The sequence below is a fragment of the Haliotis rubra genome, unplaced genomic scaffold (assembly GCF_003918875.1).
Source record: "Haliotis rubra isolate DU_JTF1 unplaced genomic scaffold, ASM391887v1 Scf246, whole genome shotgun sequence".
Classification (NCBI taxonomy): domain Eukaryota; kingdom Metazoa; phylum Mollusca; class Gastropoda; order Lepetellida; family Haliotidae; genus Haliotis; species Haliotis rubra.
The window spans coordinates 614,239-638,265 of NW_025766514.1; the positions used below are offsets into that span (position 1 = coordinate 614,239).

At 43.3% G+C, this 24,027-nt stretch overlaps 1 protein-coding gene across 1 annotated transcript in view; it reads left to right on the forward strand.

Moving 5' to 3' along the window:
* The window catches only part of LOC124279093 (vacuolar protein sorting-associated protein 13C-like), a 139,069-nt gene that overhangs the window by 18,018 nt on the left and 97,024 nt on the right, over positions 1-24,027 (forward strand). Inside the window, 13 exon segments of the mRNA XM_046714892.1 lie at positions 465-508; positions 1,693-1,735; positions 6,680-6,775; positions 9,261-9,362; positions 10,201-10,370; positions 14,961-15,020; positions 15,578-15,658; positions 15,882-15,936; positions 16,922-17,052; positions 18,274-18,380; positions 22,492-22,663; positions 22,810-22,872; positions 23,873-23,981. Of these exon segments, the coding sequence (XP_046570848.1) occupies positions 465-508; positions 1,693-1,735; positions 6,680-6,775; positions 9,261-9,362; positions 10,201-10,370; positions 14,961-15,020; positions 15,578-15,658; positions 15,882-15,936; positions 16,922-17,052; positions 18,274-18,380; positions 22,492-22,663; positions 22,810-22,872; positions 23,873-23,981 (1,233 nt within the window).

Here is a 24,027-nt window from a genome sequence, read left to right on the forward strand (position 1 = left end):
TGAAAGAATCATTTGAAAAGAATTATTGTTAGAATAAATGAAATGGATGATCATTTGAAATTTATTGTTAAATAAAGAAATGGGTTTATGAGCATTCAAATATGTATGGTATTATTCAATTTGGAAAAAAATAATTGTATAGGGGATTAAATGACTAAGTGTGAGTTATGACTCTAAAAAATTAGGCGTGTCAAAACGGCACAGGAACATTTTGTAACCGTGCCATTTCACATTACCGTGCCATGGCACACTAGTATATGGGGTATTTTGAACTCTGCGGGCAGTCCTTAACTTTTGACTAGTATATTTCATGGTAATTTGTTTCTGAGCTCAGTCTGGTTAACACAATTTTCTTTTAATTTCAAAGAGATTTATTTATGAAATATTCATGCCTTTCAGCAAATATTTAATGCGTCTAGAACATGTTATATTTTGCTCTGAAGTTGTAACTCCTTCTATTGCAGGAGATGCTGTGTTGCAGAACCTGGACCTCAAGCAGAGTGCCCTGGTATGTACCTCACTGTAGTGTACTGTAACACTTTCAATTATCATAAGTCTGTGGGTCCAAGTGACCTTTCCTTACAGACTGTCACCAATACCATAAGGTAGATGGCAACACTTCAGTCAACTGTCAACTCACCTTAACTTTAAGTCAAGGCTTGAAATGCAGATTCTGCAAACTATGGACATGTTAATTAAACTCTATATTTGGGTATGAGTTAAACTCAATAGTTGTGTGTGAGTTAAACTCTATAGTTGTGTGTGAGTTTACTTTATAGTTGTGAGTTAAACTCTATAGTTGTGTGTGAGTTAAACTCTATAGTTGTGAGTTAAACTCTATAGTTGTGTGTGAGTTAAACTCTATAGTTGTGAGTTAAACTCTATAGTTGTGTGTGAGTTAAACTCCATAGTTGTGTGTGAGTTAAACTCTATAGTTGTGTGTGAGTTCAACTCTATAGTTGTGAGTTAAACTCTATAGTTGTGTGTGAGTTCAACTCTATAGTTGTGTGTGAGTTAAACTATAGTTGTGTGAGTTCAACTCTATAGTTGTGTGTGAGTTAAACTCTATAGTGGTGTGTGAGTTAAACTCTGTAGTTGTGTGTGAGTTAAACTATAGTGGTGTGTGAGTTAAACTCTGTAGTTGTGTGTGAGTTAAACTCTGTAGTTGTGTGAGTTAAACTCTATAGTTGTGTGAGTTAAGCTCTATGGTTGTGTGAGTTAAACTCTATATTTGGGTATGAGTAAAACTCAGTAGTTGTGTGTGAGTTAAACTCTATAGTTGTGTGTGAGTTAAACTCTATAGTTGTGTGAGTTAAACTCTATAGTTGTGTGTGAGTTAAACTCTATAGTTGTGTGTGAGTTAAACTCTATAGTTGTGTGTGAGTTAAACTCTATAGTTGTGTGAGTTAAACTCTATAGTTGTGTGAGTTAAACTCTATAGTTGTGTGTGAGTTAAACTCTATAGTTGTGTGTGAGTTAAACTCTATAGTTGTGTGTGAGTTAAACTCTATAGTTGTGTGAGTTAAACTCTATAGTTGTGTGTGAGTTAAACTCTATAGTTGTGTGTGAGTTAAACTCAATAGTTGTGTGTGAGTTAAACTCTATATATTTGGGTATGACTTAAACTCAGTAGTTGTGTGTGAGTTGTCCTGCTGCCGCTAGAGGACTGTAGACTGATGTGTGTATTTGCAGGATGACCTGGACCTGCCTGTCAAGATCAAAGCTGGTCACGTGGGTGAGTAGTCTCACATATACACACATCTGTAGTAGGCTGGTCACGGTATTAGACCAATAATATCTGTAGTAGGGGTGAGTAGTCTCACATATACACACATCTGTAGTAGGCTGGTCACGTGGGTGAGTAGTCTCACATATACACACATCTGTAGTAGGCTGGTCACGTGGGTGAGTAGTCTCACATATACACACATCTGTAGTAGGCTGGTCACGTGGGTGAGTAGTCTCACATATACACACATCTGTAGTAGGCTGGTCACGTGGGTGAGTAGTCTCACATATACACACATCTGTAGTAGGCTGGTCACGTGGGTGAGTGGTCTCACATATACACACATCTGTAGTAGGCTGGACATGTGGGTGAGTAGTCTCACATATACACACATCTGTAGTAGGCTGGTCACGTGGGTGAGTGGTCTCACATATACACACATCTGTAGTAGGCTGGTCACGTGGGTGAGTAGTCTCACATATACACACATCTGTAGTAGGCTGGTCACATGTGGGTCCACATATACACACATCTGTAGTAGGCTGGTCACTGCCCTGGTGAGTAGTAAGGCTATCTATAATGTGAATATCTCAGAAGTCTTTCACATGACGATGTCAACACATAAACATCAGATAATCACCTCTTCACTTATAACCCAGTCAAGGGAGGTAACTCTGAGCTATCATTGCTGCCCAGTCCCAAATATTGTTGCCACTACATGGTACATGAGTCCCAGTGTCCTCGAAATGTGACCCTATCAGGGTGGAGGGAGCAGGTGCTGGAGCAGGTCAAGGGAGCTACTGCCCAACCAACACTCAAAACTTTAAACAGACTCATAATTATTATCATAACCAAGTTATTACAATGGGTGCTGCTGCCCATTACAGGGTGCTGCCAGTCCCATCTCATGGTGGAGTAGTCTGGAGGGAGCAGGTGCTTTTCATTTGATTACTGTCCATCTCAGAGGTCCCCAGGCTTATCCGGGCTGGTGGGAGGGAGCAGGTGCTGCCCATGAATATTTTAAGGGAGCCATTGAGTACCAGACAGACAATGTAGGTGTGCCTGTGTGAGAAAAGTGTGCCCATACCTTTGGTGATCCAACTGAACTTAAGCATCACAGCAATTACATCATTTGATTTTCTGTTCAATAAATCAGTAAACATCATGTAAACCTGTAGTATTTTATAGCAGGGTCAACGTGAAGCAAAGATTAGCAACACTCTGCTGGTTTGTGAGGTCGTTTATTTGGTAGGATGAAAGATTGCTGAATGATAAACGATACCCTGTAACAATAAATATAATAATATAATATACATCTCACACAATTCATACAACATACATATAATTCCATACATGGGTTACTACATATGGACAATTACCAATAATAGTAATACTGTAGTTACTCAAAGCATGAATACCATTACTTACTACACATATGAAATATTGGAATTATGATATTACATCATTACGAATAACGTAATGATAATACATGCATACAATGTAATACTGACTGACTGACTGACTGAGTTTGGTTTTACGCCGCTTTTAGCAATATTCCAGCAACATCACAGCGGGGGACACCAGAAATGGGCTTCACACATTGTGCCCATGTGGGGATTCGAACCTGGGTCTTCGGCGTGACGAGCCAACGCTTTAACCATTAGGCTACCCCACCGCCCCTACAATGTAATACACACAAGATAGGTAATACACCATTACGCATTAGTCGTAATGATAAAGTACACATGATTCGTCACCACGCATTATGTGATGGTACTATATACAAATACATGGATATAAAAAGACATATACACATACCCTGTGGGTGGTACAAGGGTGAACAGCAATCGGGCACAGCACCAGTCTTATGGACGGGGACTTATCTGCTGTAAATAATATTAGATGATAAATAATATACAATGTAATGTGGAGTAGATTTAGGGCTGCTACATTCATGAACATAAAATTACTTCCACACATTGATAATTACACTTATAGTTATCATAGTTAAAACATAGCAACTTATATTAAAACACATTCTCTCATCTCACACATTCAGTGAAAGGGATAGTAAAGATAAGAATATATTAGTGATACTTATTGATGTTTATAGCTTAGGATTGGAAAGCTAGCATAAATACATATAGCACACTTACATGCTATACAATATAATACCTATTTAAATGATAGTAAATAGATATGCTTTTACTATATATATACTGCAAGGATTAAATGCAATATTACTTTATCAAATGAATACTAACCTTAATGTCACACTGTGTGTCTGTCCAAGCTGTCTTTACATGGCAAAGAGTCAGTGCAGAATGAGTGAAATTGTGCATGGAGTTAGTGAGACCAATCAGCCGAGAAGCGTCATGGCTTGGGCAATTAGTGAGACAGGCCAAGCTCTAAAGCTTAACCCTTAAACTGCCTAGAAATAATATAGCTAAAGGGAGAGAATAATAACATGATTAAAATAATATATTTACACTAAAATACACCTGCCACATTTTCCTAAACATTATGAAGACTGCAAGAATAGTTCAACGTCAGTTGTCCTGGACCCATAAACTAACCCACAAACTATATCATCCGAAACAGGACTTCCTCTTATGTACACTGACATTTAAAATGGCCACGCACATGTTAGGCTGTAATATTGACAGACAGACAGACAGACAGTTTTATTCAGTAAAAGGCCACTGGCCATAGTAGGGTCAAATGCATAGTCACACATCACATGAGAGGTACACGTGGATTTATAAATATGTCCTGCTTTAGTTTTAAATTGTACATATTATAAACATAAACTAACATTCTTAATCACATCAACATAGGCAGTTTGCATAATATTTATAACGTTGTTTATCGAAGGAGGGTGAATGTTTCACAATATATTGATCTCGAACATCAGAAACACATTCACAGATATACAAAATATGCCACTCATCTTCAACAACATTAATACAGTTTGATTTACAATTTTAGAATATTACAATTTAAGTATTTTTCTACATCTGATAGGGTTTGATATTGAGAATGTCACCCATAAGCATTACAATGGTATGCAAAAAGACGTTTTGAATCATTTCAGTTGATAAAATTTATCGCATTTTCCATGCTAAAAGTAGCACCAGCAATTTAATCATTTTCAAATACTTTCAAAATTTACATCAAGAATTTGAATGACTGAGCTGTGTTTAACGCTGATATGGGTAAGGTAAGACTCAACATTGCAGCAGCATGATGATCTTTGTTGTGTTACAGCAGTTTATTTAGAGATATTAACAGCAGATCACTGAAACTTGCCCTATGGTATATGAAGATATATTTCACAATAAAATTCAACATGGCATTCTGGGCCATTGAAATACACTGCTGTCTTCAGCCAATATGCATTCTCTTGAAAACAGACATTATTTAGGCCTGTACATTCACAACTTCATTGACTTAATAGGATTCTATGGAGAAGATATGGAATATTCATGGAGGTAGATATCTGAAGGAAGTCGGTATTGATTTAGTTGAGATGCTGTATCTGGTGCTGGACATATGCATTACACTTGGTGCCTGGTGACACCTCAGTGCTTGGCCAGACATGCTCCCTGATGTCATGGCTTGTGAGGTGTTGAGGCAGCAGCAGATTTATCATTCATGCATGCCAGGCTGTTCTCTCAGAGCCATGTTCAGACTTTACAGATTCTGACCTTCACTGGTGAATGTTGAGGTTATTTGTGTTGTTGTTGGTTCTCACATCTAAAGGCCTTTTCATCACATCATCATAGTAGTCACATGGCTCAATGGCCGTCAATATTTTGCAAATTTTATGTCATAGCATCCAATATTGTGTATAAAATCCAAACAGTGCAGATGACTTAGATCTAACATGGTAAGAGTATGACACAGAAAAGTAACAATATGGTACATAGAGAATCTCACCCAAGTGTCTACTGATATCAAATATATCAACACGAGTTTATAAAGGTTTGCCGAGGATATTTTTACCTTTATCAACGAGTGTTGATATAATTGATATCAGTAGACACGAGGGTGAGATTCTATTTATCATAAAAAATCACTCTTCTTTAATTTTCAAAAAAAATGTACATCTCTGAACACTGTACTACCATTAGACTTGAAGTGTAGCGATGTCATAGCATTGTAACGTTATCAAGTTCATGACGTCATAGCATTGTCAGGGCATTGTACAATATCTACTGTCAAAACGAGATCTCCTAGCAGATATCGCATGATCTCACACAAACAATTTTGGATGATAAATAAGAAATCATAATCCCTACGTTTTAGGTAATCATGATATCATATTTATGGGCAAGCAATCCCTTTTGTTGTGTTCTGCTGTTAAGCTGTTTACTTCGAAGGTGTGTAACCAGTAGCAGAATGTATGCAGGTCCACATGGGGCTGGTTCCACAATTTTGTCGATAACTCAGCCATCATGACCGTGTTTTATTAATGCTAAAAACAAATATATTATATGCTTTGAGATATGTGATCTTTCCATGGCATATATAACATTTGGTCTGAAGGTTTGGCTTTGTCTCTTGACAAATACAGTAGCCCATGAATCTTGCTGTAGCACATGGTTAGCTATCTCTTTGAAATGACTTCATGAATTCATCATGGAAAAGTGGTCTTGACTAAGGTTTCTAATTGGTAAAGATTTAATTAGGTTTTATGTAATAGATATTTCCAGGATGTGAGCTGAGAACAGATTATTCTCCCCTGCCGTAAAGTAGGATGGCAATATAGGAAAGTATCCATCTCTCCATGCAGGGTTTCCAGTCTAATTTCTGTTTGATATTTCTCAATCAAACTTTGCACAAATATCAGTCTATGTATCAAGTGATGCCTTTTGGACAAATTTCTGGTAAAGATGACAATGAATTGGGCTGTCTTGTTTGCATCTAATTTTTATTTTCACATTCCAGGAAAGCTGACACTAAAAATTCCCTGGAAGAATTTGTACACAGAGCCGGTGATAGCTCAGCTGGATGGAATCTATGCATTGGCTGTTCCCAATGCAGGTGAGTGTGACTGTTCCTAAGGTAGATGTATGTATTCACAGCACCCAAGGTGAGAGTACAACGTAGTACATGGACTGTTATGTTGTACTACTATTATTAGTGTGGGAATCGACCTCTAAAACTATAATCGATTATCGATGTCTTCTGTCAACCAATTATCGATAAATGATCGACTACAAGTATGGATTTATGAACACAAGATCAGCTGGATGAAACAACTGCTACATGATCGCTTGTAATTAAGATCTGTCATATGACACGAGATCGTAACCCATTCTTCTTAGAAATGGAGTAAACACTAACGAAAGGATATTGAAAATCTTGGAGTATTTGACAACAAATATGAATTTAGATCACACTATTTACAGTTAAACGATACGTACGTCAGTTATTTGTGTGTGAAAATTTGAACTCAAGATGTACATGTCGACTTCGATGCAGAAATCAGAATAGAACATCTATAGATCTAAGAGTAGATGTGACAAGTATCAATAAAGCTATCCATTTCCAACCTTGTTCGTGAATTCGACGAGAACTGAGCCTTTTGCAAATACAAAATGTTTTCTCGAGGCGAACACGTGCGAGAAAGCAGGCATTTTGTTGACAGTTTACCCAGCCAATCTAAACGCTTGTTTCGATCACGTGTTATATTTCTCAGGAGTATTTGTTGTTTTTAAAGCCACGTTTTCATAACATACTACATTTACGAAACCTTCATCAATGCTTGCATACTAGTATTCAAACGTAATCTAATATGGGTCTAAATAATATATGCATCCACGCTAAACTTTTATTACACTGCAAGCTATTACCTGCACAAGAAGAAAATGACTGCTCCCCTGGCAAGCTATAAATAGACATGACTTTCTGTATTACGGCTGAGAGGGCGAGCCTATCAGGAGGTATTTACAAATCTTGCACGTACACACCAATCGTTTATGTTATTCTTGAAGATAGTATACAGTGTTATCGATTGGAATTTTTAAAAATCGATAATCGAAATTTGATTGTCAAACGATCAATAAACCGATTATTTGATCGATCGGTGCACCGCTATTAATTATAGCCATCAAGTATCACACAGATAAAGTTACACCATACAGTCAGTAGTGCTACAATTGTCGTGTTGTAGGCATCAAACATCACACAGATAAAGTTCCACCATACAGTCATGTAGTGCTACTATTGTCGTGTTGTAGGCATCAAACATCACACAGATAAAGTTACACCATACAGTCATGTAGTGCTACTATTGTCGTGTTGTAGGCATCAAGCATCACACAGATAAAGTTACACCATACAGTCATGTAGTGCTACTAATGTCGTGTTGTAGGCATCAAGCATCACACAGATAAAGTTACACCATACAGTCATGTAGTGCTACTAATGTTGTGTTGTAGGTCATGTTGTAGGCATCAAAGCATCACACAGATAAAGTTACACCATACAGTCATGTAGTGCTACTATTGTCATGTTGTAGGCATCAAGCATCACACAGATAAAGTTACACCATACAGTCATGTAGTGCTACTATTGTCATGTTGTAGGCATCAAGCATCACACAGATAAAGTTACACCATACAGTCATGTAGTGCTACTATTGTCATGTTGTAGGCATCAAGCCCCACTCAGATAAAGTTACACCATACAGTCATGTAGTGCTACTATTGTCATGTTGTAGGCATCAAGCATCACACAGATAAAGTTACACCATACAGTCATGTAGTGCTACTATTGTTGTGTTGTAGGCATCAAGCCCCACTCAGATAAAGTTACACCATACAGTCATGTAGTGCTACTAATGTTGTGTTGTAGGCATCAAGCAGCACACAGATAAAGTTACACCATACAGTCATGTAGTGCTACTATTGTTGTGTTGTAGGCATCAAGCATCACTCAGATAAAGTTACACCATACAGTCATGTAGTGCTACTAATGTTGTGTTGTAGGCATCAAGCATCACACAGATAAAGTTACACCATACAGTCATGTAGTGCTACTAATGTTGTGTTGTAGGCATCAAGCCCCACTCAGATAAAGTTACACCATACAGTCATGTAGTGCTACTATTGTCGTGTTGTAGGCATCAAGCATCACACAGATAAAGTTACACCATACAGTCATGTAGTGCTACTATTGTCATGTTGTAGGCATCAAGCCCCACTCAGATAAAGTTACACCATACAGTCATGTAGTGCTACTATTGTTGTGTTGTAGGCATCAAGCCCCACACAGATAAAGTTACACCATACAGTCATGTAGTGCTACTATTGTTGTGTTGTAGGCATCAAGCCCCACTCAGATAAAGTTACACCATACAGTCATGTAGTGCTACTAATGTTGTGTTGTAGGCATCAAGCCCCACACAGATAAAGTTACACCATACAGTCATGTAGTGCTACTAATGTTGTGTTGTAGGCATCAAGCCCCACTCAGATAAAGTTACACCATACAGTCATGTAGTGCTACTAATGTTGTGTTGTAGGCATCAAGTACAATGAGGAGAAAGAGGAGAAGGCGAAGCAGGAGGCGAAACAGAAGAAGCTGAAGCAGATAGATGAGAGGAAGAAGGCCGAGGCTGAGAAGGGTGAGTCAGCTCCTTATCAACACAGCCTGATGGCTTCTTGTCTTGTAAAGACAGACTCACACGGGTCTGCCTGTCGAATGGATAAGCAGAATTCGACCAAGTTGAATCATCTGAGTGATTAATCAAATTCAACAAACCGGTACAAATTGGCTGCTCGAACCCGTGTTGAATGTGTCGTGAATGTGTAGAGCCTGTTCTAGTTATTTGACAGGTTGGATTTGACTCGGCCAATCAAATTGTGTTTTGATGTCTCATGGTAAATGTTTACATACAAGCGTGAAACATGGCTTTGTCTCCTTCAAAGAAACCACGCCTCGAATTTTCACTGTAGGAAACGTAGCGTTTCGTTGCTCATTAACTTGGATGTTTGTATGCTCCAGGCATGTTGTGACAGAGAATCCAATCTTTCGTCTAACAACTTCGTTTTCTTCGCTTTGGCATTGCCATCTTCTGCACATAGTATCGCGCAGCAGCTAACTGCTGCTAAGTCTGCTTCAGACATTTTGATACCATGGAAACAAATACCACAAGATATTAAGAGTTCGACTCATATTGGCAGATCGAATTGTGTGAGAGGTATATTTGTTACAACCACCGAATATGTTGTATGGAAATCGGCAGCTGTTAACTAAATAACTTAACAGTAATCTCGGAATTAGAATCAGATTTGTGCCTGGACCCAGTTAATTATATGTTAATTTTGTGACTTAAGGACCCATGCTTCAGGCAGTTCCAGTGGTGATAATGTTACAAAATCACATTTTAGTACTGGCCAGGTTTAAAAAGCCTCCAAATAGAGCAGGCCTGTTTGTTATAACAAAAAGACATATTGTTTCAGACAAACCAAAGGAAGAAAAGCCAGACACCTTTGTGGAGAAAATGGCAACTCAGGTGATCAAAAACCTGCAGATAAAGGTGAACAACATCCATGTGAGGTATGAGGACCGCTTTACAAACCCCAAGCGTCCATTTGCTGTCGGTGTCACTCTCCAGGAACTGCTGTTCCAGGTAACTATATATGATAGCGTTCTTTGTGCACATTGGCAGTTGTAGTTCTGTATATCCACCCAGAGTAGTCATTTTCAGGCAAATTGTATGCATTGAGAATGTCTGGTGGAAACATGGAATATCAGTTCTGGTCGCGTTGTATATGGTGCAGTGTGTGCTGAAACAGATGTGTCAGACTGGACTGATGAATACCTGGGCTGCACTGAATGCACTGGGAGGCAAATCCCATACGTATCATGTATGTAGGGTAATAACACAAGTATTGCTCACAAATACAATAACAAGTCAGACGCTGCTGTATTATTCACTATAACAACAAACTACGTCATGACAATGCTGCCTAGTGTTTTGGTTGACAGTACTGTCTGGCCAAACTGACACAAGTTATGCTACTGCATGCCTGGAATATATTCCATTTTGCATGTCTACCTGTGATAACTGAAAACACTGTTCACAATGAAATCAAAATATGTAAATGCATAAATATTTTGCAGGTGAGTCATACAAGTCCTAGTAAATGCGAGTCATAGTTGTGTCAAAGACCATGTAGAATGCCCTCATCTGGTTCAACAAGGATCAGTGCTGACTGGTCTCAGCTAGTTCAAACAGGATCAGTGCTGACTGGTCTCAGCTGTTTCCACTAGGATCAGTAATGACTGGTCTCAGCTAGTTCAAACAGGATCAGTACTGACTGGTCTCAGCTAGTTCAAACAGGATCAGTGCTGACTGGTCTCAGCTAGTTCAAACAGGATCAGTGCTGACTGGTCTCAGCTAGTTCAACCAGGATCAGTGCTGACTGGTCTCAGCTGTTTCCACTAGGAACAGTAATGACTGGTCTCAGCTAGTTCAAACAGGATCAGTACTGACTGGTCTCAGCTAGTTCAAACAGGATCAGTACTGACTGGTCTCAGCTAGTTCAACCAGGATCAGTAATGACTGGTCTCAGCTAGTTCAAACAGGATCAGTACTGACTGGTCTCAGCTAGTTCAAACAGGATCAGTGCTGACTGGTCTCAGCTAGTTCAACCAGGATCAGTGCTGACTGGTTTCAGCTGTTTCCACTAGGATCAGTTATGACTGGTCTCAGCTAGTTCAAACAGGATCAGTACTGACTGGTCTCAGCTAGTTCAACCAGGATCAGCGTTGACTGGTCTCAGCTGGTTCTACCGGGATCAGTGCTGACTGGTCTCATCTGTTTCCACCAGGATCAGTACTGACTGGTCTCAGCTAGTTCAACCAGGATCAGCGCTGACTGGTCTCAGCTGGTTCAACCAGGATCAGGGCTGACTGGTCTCAGCTGTTTCCACCAGGATCAGTACTGACTGGTCTCAGCTGCTTCCACCAGGATCAGTACTGACTGGTCTCAACTGCTTTCATCGGGATCAGGTCTGACTGGTCTCAGCTGTTTCCAGCACGATCAGTGCTGACTGGTCTCAGCTAGTTCAACCAGGATCAGGGCTGACTGGTCTCAGCTGCTTCCACCAGGATCAGTACTGACTGGTCTCAGCTGTTTCCACTAGGATCAGTACTGACTGGTCTCAGCTAGTTCAACCAGGATCAGTACTGACTGGTCTCAGCTAGTTCAAACAGGATCAGTACTGACTGGTCTCAGCTAGTTCAACCAGGATCAGTACTGACTGGTCTCAGCTAGTTCAAACAGGATCAGTACTGACTGGTCTCAGCTAGTTCAAACAGGATCAGTGCTGACTGGTCTCAGCTAGTTCAAACAGGATCAGTGCTGACTGGTCTCAGCTAGTTCAAACAGGATCAGTGCTGACTGGTTTCAGCTGTTTCCACTAGGATCAGTGCTGACTGGTCTCAGCTAGTTCAACCAGGATCAGTGCTGACTGGTCTCAGCTAGTTCAACCAGGATCAGCGCTGACTGGTCTCAGCTGGTTCTACCGGGATCAGGGCTGACTGGTCTCAGCTGTTTCCACCAGGATCAGTACTGACTGGTCTCAGCTGCTTCCACCAGGATCAGTACTGACTGGTCTCAACTGCTTTCATCGGGATCAGGGCTGACTGGTCTCAGCTGTTTCCAGCACGATCAGGTCTGACTGGTCTCAGCTAGTTCAACCAGGATCAGGTCTGACTGGTCTCAGCTGTTTCCAGCACGATCAGTACTGACTGGTCTCAGCTGTTTCCAGCACGATCAGTACTGACTGGTCTCAGCTAGTTCAACCAGGATCAGGGCTGACTGGTCTCAGCTAGTTCAACCAGGATCAGCGCTGACTGGTCTCAGCTGGTTCTACCGGGATCAGTGCTGACTGGTCTCATCTGTTTCCACCAGGATCAGTACTGACTGGTCTCAGCTAGTTCAACCAGGATCAGGTCTGACTGGTCTCAGCTGGTTCAACCAGGATCAGGGCTGACTGGTCTCAGCTGTTTCCACCAGGATCAGTACCGACTGGTCTCAGCTGCTTCCACCAGGATCAGTACTGACTGGTTTCAACTGCTTTCATCGGGATCAGGGCTGACTGGTCTCAGCTGTTTCCAGCACGATCAGTGCTGACTGGTCTCAGCTAGTTCAACCAGGATCAGGGCTGACTGGTCTCAGCTGCTTCCACCAGGATCAGTACTGACTGGTCTCAACTGTTTCCACTAGGATCAGTAGTGACTGGTCTCAGCTAGTTCAACCAGGATCAGTACTGACTGGTCTCAGCTAGTTCAAACAGGATCAGTACTGACTGGTCTCAGCTAGTTCAAACAGGATCAGTGCTGACTGGTCTCAGCTAGTTCAAACAGGATCAGTGCTGACTGGTCTCAGCTAGTTCAAACAGGATCAGTGCTGACTGGTTTCAGCTGTTTCCACTAGGATCAGTTATGACTGGTCTCAGCTAGTTCAAACAGGATCAGTACTGACTGGTCTCAGCTGGGTTCAACCAGGATCATCGCCTCGACTGGTCTCAGCTGGTTCTACAGGATCAGTGCTGACTGGTCTCATCTGTTTCCACCAGGATCAGTACTGACTGGTCTCAGCTAGTTCAACCAGGATCAGCGCTGACTGGTCTCAGCTGGTTCAACCAGGATCAGGGCTGACTGGTCTCAGCTGTTTCCACCAGGATCAGTACTGACTGGTCTCAGCTGCTTCCACCAGGATCAGTACTGACTGGTCTCAAGCAGCTTTCATCGATCAGGTCTGACTGGTCTCAGCTGTTTCCAGCACGATCAGTGCTGACTGGTCTCAGCTAGTTCAACCAGGATCAGGGCTGACTGAAGTCTCAGCTGCTTCCACCAGGATCAGTACTGACTGGTCTCAGCTGTTTCCACTAGGATCAGTAGTGACTGGTCTCAGCTAGTTCAACCAGGATCAGTACTGACTGGTCTCAGCTAGTTCAAACAGGATCAGTACTGACTGGTCTCAGCTAGTTCAACCAGGATCAGTACTGACTGGTCTCAGCTAGTTCAAACAGGATCAGTACTGACTGGTCTCAGCTAGTTCAAACAGGATCAGTGCTGACTGGTCTCAGCTAGTTCAAACAGGATCAGTACTGACTGGTCTCAGCTAGTTCAACCAGGATCAGTACTGACTGGTCTCAGCTAGTTCAAACAGGATCAGTACTGACTGGTCTCAGCTAGTTCAAACAGGATCAGTGCTGACTGGTCTCAGCTAGTTCAAACAGGATCAGTGCTGACTGGTCTCAGCTAGTTCAAACAGGATCAGTGCTGACTGGTTTCAGCTGTTTCCACTAGGATCAGTGCTGACTGGTCTCAGCTAGTTCAAACAGGATCAGTACTGACTGGTCTCAGCTAGTTCAACCAGGATCAGTGCTGACTGGTCTCAGCTAGTTCAACCAGGATCCGTGCTGACTGGTCTCAGCTAGTTCAACCAGGATCAGCGCTGACTGGTCTCAGCTGGTTCTACCGGGATCAGGGCTGACTGGTCTCAGCTGTTTCCACCAGGATCAGTACTGACTGGTCTCAGCTGCTTCCACCAGGATCAGTACTGACTGGTCTCAACTGCTTTCATCAGGATCAGGGCTGACTGGTCTCAGCTGTTTCCAGCACGATCAGGTCTGACTGGTCTCAGCTAGTTCAACCAGGATCAGGTCTGACTGGTCTCAGCTGTTTCCAGCACGATCAGTACTGACTGGTCTCAGCTGTTTCCAGCACGATCAGTACTGACTGGTCTCAGCTAGTTCAACCAGGATCAGGGCTGACTGGTCTCAGCTAGTTCAACCAGGATCAGGGCTGACTGGTCTCATCTGTTTCCACCAGGATCAGTAGTGACTGGTCTCAGCTAGTTCAACCAGGATCAGCGCTGACTGGTCTCAGCTGGTTCTACCGGGATCAGGTCTGACTGGTCTCAGCTGGTTCCACCAGGATCAGTACCGACTGGTCTCAGCTGGTTCCATCAGGATTATGGCTGACTGCTCTGAGCTAGTCCCATTAGGATCAGTGCAAACAGCCCTCATCTAGTACCATCAGACACAGCACATACACCGATACAATGGAGTCACAGCCGGCTTGTATACCAAGTTTCAACAGTCTGTACTGAGCCTTCTTTCTTTTCTGTTTTAGTGTCTTTGAACAATTGTACATGTACAGATCATGACATTGTAAGTTATGACATGTTGTTTTTCTGTTTCAGACCACAGATGAGTCTTGGCAACCATGTGTCATCAAAGATGCTGTGACGCAAATCTTCAAGGTATGAGGCAGGGAATATATGCCAGTACTGGTGGTGGGGTTAGTAGTGGGGGGTAAGTATGTGTTAAACGGCAAACGGCATGCAACGGGGACACCATGTGTGTCGGTACTGTTAGGAGGGGGAGGATGCATGTCAGTACTGGGGTGGGGTGGGGAGTATGTGTGTAACAGCATGTTAGGGGGACACCATGTGTCGGTTCTGTTAGGAGGGGAGGATGCATGTCAGTACTGGAGGTGTGGGGGTGTATGTGTGTAACAGCATGCCACAGGGGACACCATGTGTGTCGGTACTGTTAGGAGAGGGACGATGCATGTCAGTACTGGAGGTGTGGGGGGTGTATGTGTGTAACAGCATGCTACTGGGACACCATGTGTGTCGGTACTGTAAGGAGGGGGGAGGATGCATGTCAGTACTGGAGGTGGGGGGGGAGGGAGGGGAGAGATACTGTTTTTATTGGTACTTTTGTCACTTCTGCAGGTAAGATATTTTTTGAAACAGCTTGGAATGATTATGGCAGCCATCAAAGACAGGTTTCGTGATCTGTGTGTGTGTTTCAGCTGATCCGCCTGGACTCACTGGGGGTGTACTGGGACAGCTGTGCCAAGATGTACGCCGACCTCCCGAAGGAGGACATTATGGTAGGTGAACCAGCTTCACTCTCTTCATCACTGATTGGTGCCCAGTCATCAAAAAGCCTGTTTGCTGTTTAGTAAAAGTTTGTAAACATCCATCACTTTGAACTTTTCTACCACACTGTGATGTAACTTCACTACTCTTCAAAGCGACATTAAGCCCAACCCAGTGGCATGGAGTTGATTCGTATTTGGAAATATAATGCTATTTTTATGTTGTTGTTTTCAGAATACCCTGAAGTCCAATATTGCTGCTCAGAATGCCCACACAGATTACCAGTACTGTAAGTATCCTGGGGCTCAGTCGGCCACTTTAGCCACAAGTCCAGCGGGAATCTAGTAAAGTACTGCTTGGTTGTTGTTATAGGATATTTATATAGCGCACATATCCATGCAAATAGTACATGTTCAAGGCGTTAGGATTTTTTCTCTCGTTCATTGAATGTTAGTCTCAACGGCACATCGTATTATCAATCTAAACTCCCTGGGGATCATACAACTCTTGCAGCCACAATGCGCACAGAGTTATCGTTGATTTTTCATCCTTTCGGGGTACCCATTCACAACTGGGTGGACTGGGACACAACAGTACTTTGTCCAAGTTTACTGCACGTTGCTGTACCTGCAACTGGTGTTTGCACGTATTCATTTTGCCACCATCTGGTCATTTACCAATAGATTTGTGGGTTCGTTTAAGTGCACAGGGTTGTGTACTGTACACTAGGGGCTGAGACAACACTGAAAGGGAGTGCACACAAAGTTGACTCCAAGGTTTTTACACCCAGTCACAGGTGGGCACGATCCCGGCACCTCAAGCTGGCTGGATCACTAGCCTGGCGCATTAGACAGCTTGCCGAAACCATGCCCCAAACATAGGAAATGATAGTACATGTTGTAACATTAACATAAATATGCTAAAATCCAAGTAGATGCTTGCAGGTTATCTGCACAGGGAGAGATACTGCAGCAGTGTGACTTGTGTGGGAGAGAGAGGGTTTGAGGCATCGCGGATACCTTTTATGTGATGTTTAGGGCTGAGTTTGCTGAGTTTGCCTCTGTGGTGTAGTGGTTAGAGCGTCTGCCCGGAGAGCGGAAGGTTGCGGGTTTGATCCCCGGTCGCGTCATACCAAAAGACGTTAAAATATGGTGCTCGTTGGTCACTGCCTGGCGCTCGGCATTAATGGGTACAACAAGGTCTGGTCGGCTTGGAGTCAGTATCTCTGTCTACCTACACGATGTGATGGTGATGTTTGTTTCTCTTCCCTGCAGTGATCAAGCCCATATCGTCTGTAGCACATCTCAAGCTCAATCCCAAGCCAGAAAAGAACCAGTTCAGTCTTCCGAAGATCTTCATGACAATAGTGTTTGACAACATTGCAGTAGCTCTCTCCAAGCTACAGGTGAGCGTTATCTCAGTAGTAATGATACACACTCACAGGATATACTATACAGTAAATATTCCACTTATGTATTGCTGATTCTAGGGAGGTAACCAGTCATCAAATGTTTTGTGCATTTTGATGAGATCACCCACGATGTGAATGTATTAGTACATCATGTATCAACCACGTCAACAACTTAAACAGGAACTGCTTCTTCCAGCTTAGAAACATTCGAAATATAAGGAAGTATCTCAACAAACAATCGACAATCATTCTTGTTCTGTCATTAGTCATTTCCATTTCCTACTCTGGGGGGCTCCTCAGACAACAATAAATAAGCTCCAGAAAATACAAAATACTGCCGCAAGAATTGTGACTCTCACGCGAAAATATGACCATATAACTCCCATTCTCCAAAGTCTTCACTGGCTTCCTGTGAAAGAACGTATTTCCTAAAAAGTCCTGTGCCTTGCGTACAAATGCATTGCTAGTGACGCACCTGATTACCTGTGTGAGCTACTGCAGCCTTACAAACCACTTAGAACTCTCAGATCCCAAACACAACATCTCCTCTGTGTCCTGAAAACTAAGACTGCAAGCTACGGGCATCGCTCTTTCTCTTACTCGGCAGGGGGTGTACACATTCTTTAAGCCTCACAGGGTTAACAAGATGTATGTGTGCCTTTCACACCTGCACTATAATGCTGTTTGACACTCAGGTTACTCAATATGTCCACCTTAATCAACAGTCATGTGACAAGCAGTTGACATGGCAACACACTGTGACATCATGATGTCTGTACAGACATGCCAGCCCACTTGAAGGGGTTTATAAAGATTGGGACTCGCTTGGTTGACACATGTCATCGGTTCCCAATTCGCAGATCGATGCTCATGCTGTTTCTAGTCCAGATTCGATTATTTACAGACCGCCACCATATAGCTGGAATATTGCTGAGTGAGGCGTAAAACTAAACTCACTCATTCACTCATATTCAAGGGATGACATGCTCATCTGATATACTGTAGATTGATACACATGCTGTTGATCACTGGATTGTCTGGTCTAGTCTTGATTATTTACAGACCGCCGCCATATAGCTGGAATATTTCCGAGTGCAGCGTTAAATAACATACAAACAAAACAGGCCCACCACAAGCCTCAATTTATCTTGTGATAATGTTAAGGACTTTGGTCCTGCTAATCAGTGAGTACCTGTTGCTATGGTAATGTTTCAGTATGACGACCTGTTGGAGATGTTGGAGGCGTTTGAGAGGACAGCGTTGTTGGGCCTGTATCGCAAATACAAACCGGATGTGCCACTACACAAGAATGCCAAGGCCTGGTGAGGACTGGGCATATATTGTTCATTATTACATGGGATATTTTGTCTTACCTTAGACAGGCATGTCAGTTTCTGATTGGCTGACACCAATTGTATTATTTTTCCTTATCCTGTCTCGTGGTTATTATGCTTATCTCCTTCCTCTATGCGAATGGTAATGGAACACTTGAATCCCTTGTAGTTCCCTTAAGAGGACGTAAAGTTCACTCACCCAGGAGTTGCCTCCCTTTTCCCTCCAAAACAGTCATGTGACCTGCCATGCTTGTCACTCTCTCCTTCACGGGTCTCATCCTACTACCAAGACAAGGTCTACTATCGACATGTTCCTGGAATGACAGGTTCACCCAACCTCTACTATTATCTTCGGCGGGGAGATCGATGTAGTTGCCAAGGAAGTCACACATGATTCCAGAGAAGAAGTCCAAGTCCAATGACACGCTTATTAGCGCCATCCGGCCAAATGTCACAGAGGTACAGCAGAAGATGGGTTTGGAACTGTTAACAGTGGGTGGGCGTCTACGTACTAAAATTGAGGAATATTGGGAACTACTTCTCACAAGTGGGGAATAGTGCAGCTGAAGGATCGCTGACCCTTGACCTGTTAGTCTTCAAGTACGCAGGCGACCAGGCTTCAGAAGAAGCAGCTCAACCACATTGGCCAAGAACATCCTAGAACTGTTATATCAACATCATCTGACGCGCGGTTTCTACTCCCCAATTTTCCTGGTACCCAAGAAGAACTCCAAAGAGAAGTTCAGGTTGATATACAACATGAAGATGATCCACCTGCCTCAGCTCAGACAACGCGTCTGTCCAGCAGATTACTTGGCCAGCAGAGACCTGAGATTCCTGTTCAGAGGTTGACACTTCCAGTGGATGATCCTGCCTTTTGGAATATCGTCGGCCCTGTGGTTATTACACGAGTGACCAAGTTCATCGTCTCCTATTTACATCGTTGAGGTCTACGCAGTGCCTTCTACCTGGACGACGGGATTCAAATTCATCAAGAAGCCAATCAACTCAGACGGCAGCTAGACTTCACCATCAAACTGCTCGCACAACTGGGATGACTAGGAAACTTGATGAAGTCAGAGTTGGAACCAAAGCAAGATCTTCAGTTTCCGGGAATAAGGTTCATCACAACACAGAATCGTATTGTGGTCCCAGAAGATCGTTGGGTCAAGATTCAAGCCATGATTCCAGAAGCAGTCATCTCTCCATCACCACTACAAACATGGCAGTGTCTCCTCGGTCTACTCACCTCAGCACAGGTTTTGACTCACAGAGGAAGACTACAATTATGTCCGCTGCAGCGATTGCTGGCGTTCCCACCTCCGGTTCTACTACCTCAAGTACTATTGAAGATCAAGCAGCCCCAATGCTACAACTGACTTTGGTCGCACTCTAATGGCCAGCGAGTGTCTGGTTCCCAGATCTATTACAAGAACTTGGAAGTCCAACCCTGAAACTACCAGAGTGGCCGAACCTGCTAGTACATCCGCACACCAAGCAAGCTCACGGGAAACTTGCTAATGTTCCAGCTACACGTTTGGATCGTGTCATGACTTGTTTGAAGAAAAGAGGATACTTCGCCAGAGCAGCGAAAGCAGTAATCCTAGCTCTACGCAGATCAACTCAAAACTTGTACAACGACAAGTGGCAGAGAGTTGAACAGTATGCAGTGCGGAAAGGCTTCACAGCAATGAAAGCGACTCATCCTCAAGTGGTGGAATATCTATGTCACCTTAGATATACGAGGTGATTGAAAGGTTCAACACTATCCACATACCTAGCAGCTATCAGTACAGTCGTCACGATGAAGACAAGCATCAAGCTGACGAAAGTGCCAGAACTACTTGCCCTACTATGTTCCTTCAAGCTGGACGTCCAGCAGAAGAAATTCAGAGCACCAGTCTGGGATCTTGAACATGGTTCTACAACATCTCACGAGTGATGTCTACGAACCACTATAGCAGACTATCTTCGAGCTACTCATACAGGAAACTCTCTTCCTCCTCGCCCTAGCCACGGCAGCTCGGATGTCAGAGATATATGCGCTGGACTTTGGACGAACTAAATTTGACACGGGAAACCATGCTGCAGTACATCTTGGGCTTAGATGGGACTTCATTGCAAAGAATCAGTTACCTGGCCAACCGGACAGACAGTTCCATGTCCCAGCGCTATCTACGATCCTCGGACCAGAGGACACCCAGGACTTATCCTTGTGTCCTGTCAGAGCTCTGAAGATATATCTTCAAAAGACTAAAACAAGGAGAAGAAAATTCAAGCGCCTATTCATCCCCTTTGTCAGCAGAGACGACCGTTGAAGTCTCAAAGACGACAATATCATTTTGGATGAGAGCCGACAAAGCAGCAGGACTACAACCTCCAAGAGCTTCCAACCCACGCGAAGTCAGAGCACTGGCATCCACACTCGCTATGCACGGAAGCTGCTCGATATTATCTATAATGGAGGGCTGCGTTTGGAAGTCTGACAGGACACATTAAAGGATAGCTGATGAATCCACGAAGTGGCCTGACCCACTACCGGTGCCATTGGATTCTGGAAGCATAATAACCATGAGTCAGGATAAGGAAAAATATGTAATTTTTTAAATATAATTGATAGTTTATACTTATCCTGACTCATGGTGTCAAGCCCTCCTGACCTCCCAGGTACATGGGCTTATTCAGCTGAAAGTGAGAAGCATGGCAGGTCACATGACTGTTTTGGAGGGAAAAGGGAGGTAACTCGTGGGTGAGTGAACTTTTACGTCTTCTTCAGGGAACTACAAGGGATTCAAGTGTTCCACTACCATTTGCATAGAGGAAGGAGATAAGCATAATAACCATCAGTCAGGATAAGTATAAAATATCAATTTTTTTTTTTTTTTAAATACATATTTGAGATGTACCCTGCTGACATGTAAGCTGATTAGTTATGTTCCCCCCATCTATGGCTGAACTATTGCCATTACATTTGTAACTTACCAACCACTATTTCGTGAGTTGTGTGTTGTAAGAGACCTTTCTCCGAATGTTAACGATTATTTCCCAATGACATGTTCTAGTGGGAATTACAGTCTTCTGTTTGTTTTCTATCTTGTTTTGTTGTTAATGAATGTGAAAAATGAACTATGCCTACATCTGCGTGTGATTTCAGGTATCACTATGCCTACATATGTGTGTTCTATTTGTGTAGCACTATGCCTACAGGTGTGAGTTGTGTTATTCAGGTGGCACTATTCCTACAGGTGTGTGTTGTGTTATTCAGGTAGCACTATGCCTACAGGTGTGAGTTGTGTAATTCCGGTAGCACTATGCCTACAGGTGTGAGTTGTGTAATTCCGGTAGCACTATGCCTACAGGTGTGAGTTGTGTAATTCAGGTGGCACTATGCCTACATATGTGTGTTGTGTTATTCAGGTGGCACTTGGCCTACAGATGTGCATTGTGTTATTCAGGTGGCACTATGCCTACAGGTGTGAGTTGTGTTATTCAGGTGGCACTATGCCTACATATGTGTGTTGTGTTATTCAGGTGGCACTATGCCTACAGATGTGCATTGTGTTATTCAGGTGGCACTATGCCTACAGGTGTGAGTTGTGTTATTCAGGTGGCACTATGCCTACATATGTGTGTTGTGTTATTCAGGTGGCACTATTCCTACAGGTGTGTGTTGTGTTATTCAGGTGGCACTATGCCTACAGATGTGTGTTGTGTTATTCAGGTGGCACTATTCCTGCAGGTGTGTGTTGTGTTATTCAGGTGGCACTATTACTGCAGGTGTGTGTTGTGTTATTCAGGTGGCACTATGCCTACAGGTGTGTGTTGTGTTATTCAGGTGGCACTATGCCTGCAGGTGTGTGTTGTGTTATTCAGGTGGCACTATTCCTGCAGGTGTGTGTTGTGTTATTCAGGTGGCACTATTCCTACAGGTGTGTGTTGTGTTATTCAGGTGGCACTATGCCTACAGGTGTGTGTTGTGTTATTCAGGTGGCACTATGCCTACAGATGTGTGTTGTGTTATTCAGGTGGCACTATGCCTACAGGTGTGTGTTGTGTTATTCAGGTGGCACTATGCCTACAGGTGTGTGTGTTGTGTCAGGTGGCACTATGCCTACAATGCTGTCCTGGAGGAGACAGTTCGACGGCGCCGACGGATGTTCTCCTGGTCTCATATCAGTCGACACAGACTGGCAATGAAGCGATACAGAGAGGCATACGTGAAGAAGCTGGACAAGGGGAAGGCATCTGGAGATGTTCAGAAGACAATTGATGTGAGTTGTAGCTGAAAGAACACCTCATTTCAGATGTACAAAAGAAAACAAAAAATCTAAACTTGAATATCCTACATATGGGTATATTGCTGTGATATGCCTTCACTTGATGCATGTATACTTATGAGACTATTGTGTGTTTGCAGGAATGTGAGAAGTTATTGGATGTGTTCAGCATCACCCTGATGAGGCAGCAGGCTGAAGTAGAGGTGAGCACTGCAAGACCATACACAGAGTCTGGGGAGGTTCTGGGCAGGGTAGGCAGGAGATGGAGGTACAAGATGATACACAGAGTCTGGGTACAAAGATGATACACAGTGGGGAGGTTCTGCAGGCAGGGTAGGCAGGAGATGGAGGTACAAGATGATACACAGAGTCTGGGGAGGTTCTGGGCTGGGTAGGCAGCAGATGGAGGTACAGATGATACACAGAGTCTGGGGAGGTTCTGGGCTGGGTAGGCAGCAGATGGAGGTACAAGATGATACACAGAGTCTGGGGAGGTTCTGGGCTGGGTAGGCAGCAGATGGAGGTACAAGATGATACACAGAGTCTGGGGAGGTTCTGGGCTGGGTAGGCAGCAGATGGAGAGTACAAGATGATACACAGAGTCTGGGGAGGAGGTTCTGGGCTGGGTAGGCAGCAGATGGAGGTACAAGATGATACACAGAGTCTGGGGAGGAGGTCTCTGGGCTGATGGAGGTACAAAGATGATACATAGAGTCTGGGGAGGTTCAGGGCTGGGTAGGGCAAGATGAGTACAAGATGATACACAGAGTCTGGGAAGGTTCTGGGCTGGGTAGGCAGCAGATGGAGGTACAAGATGATACACAGAGTCTGGGCTGGCTAGGCAGCAGATGGAGGTACAAGATGATACACAGAGTCTGGGGAGGTTCTGGGCTGGGTAGGCAGCAGATGGAGGTACAAGATGATACACACAGATGTTCTGGAGTACAAGATGATACACAGAGTCTGGGCTGGGTAGGCAGCAGATGGAGGTACAAGATGATACACAGAGTCTGGGGAGGTTCTGGGCTGGGTAGGCAGCAGATGGAGGTACAAGTTGATATAAGTTTCATGTTTGTTTTGAAAGGTATTTAGTTCTGCTTGTAGTTTTCTTGGATTGAGAGAAACTGGTGAAGAGTCAGGACATAAACTCTACTTCCTGGATGTACAGACGTCCTAACTGTATCAATTCTCCTTCCTGTGCAGGCTGCCAAGCTGGGTGCTAAACGCAAGGAGGAACAGGGAACTGGTTGGTTTGGTGGCTGGTTTGGAGGAAAGAAGAAGAAAGCAACTGAAAAGTCTGGAAATGATATCCGTAAGTAACCATGGCAGCGCTGATGTTGCCTGTTGCTTGAGAATCC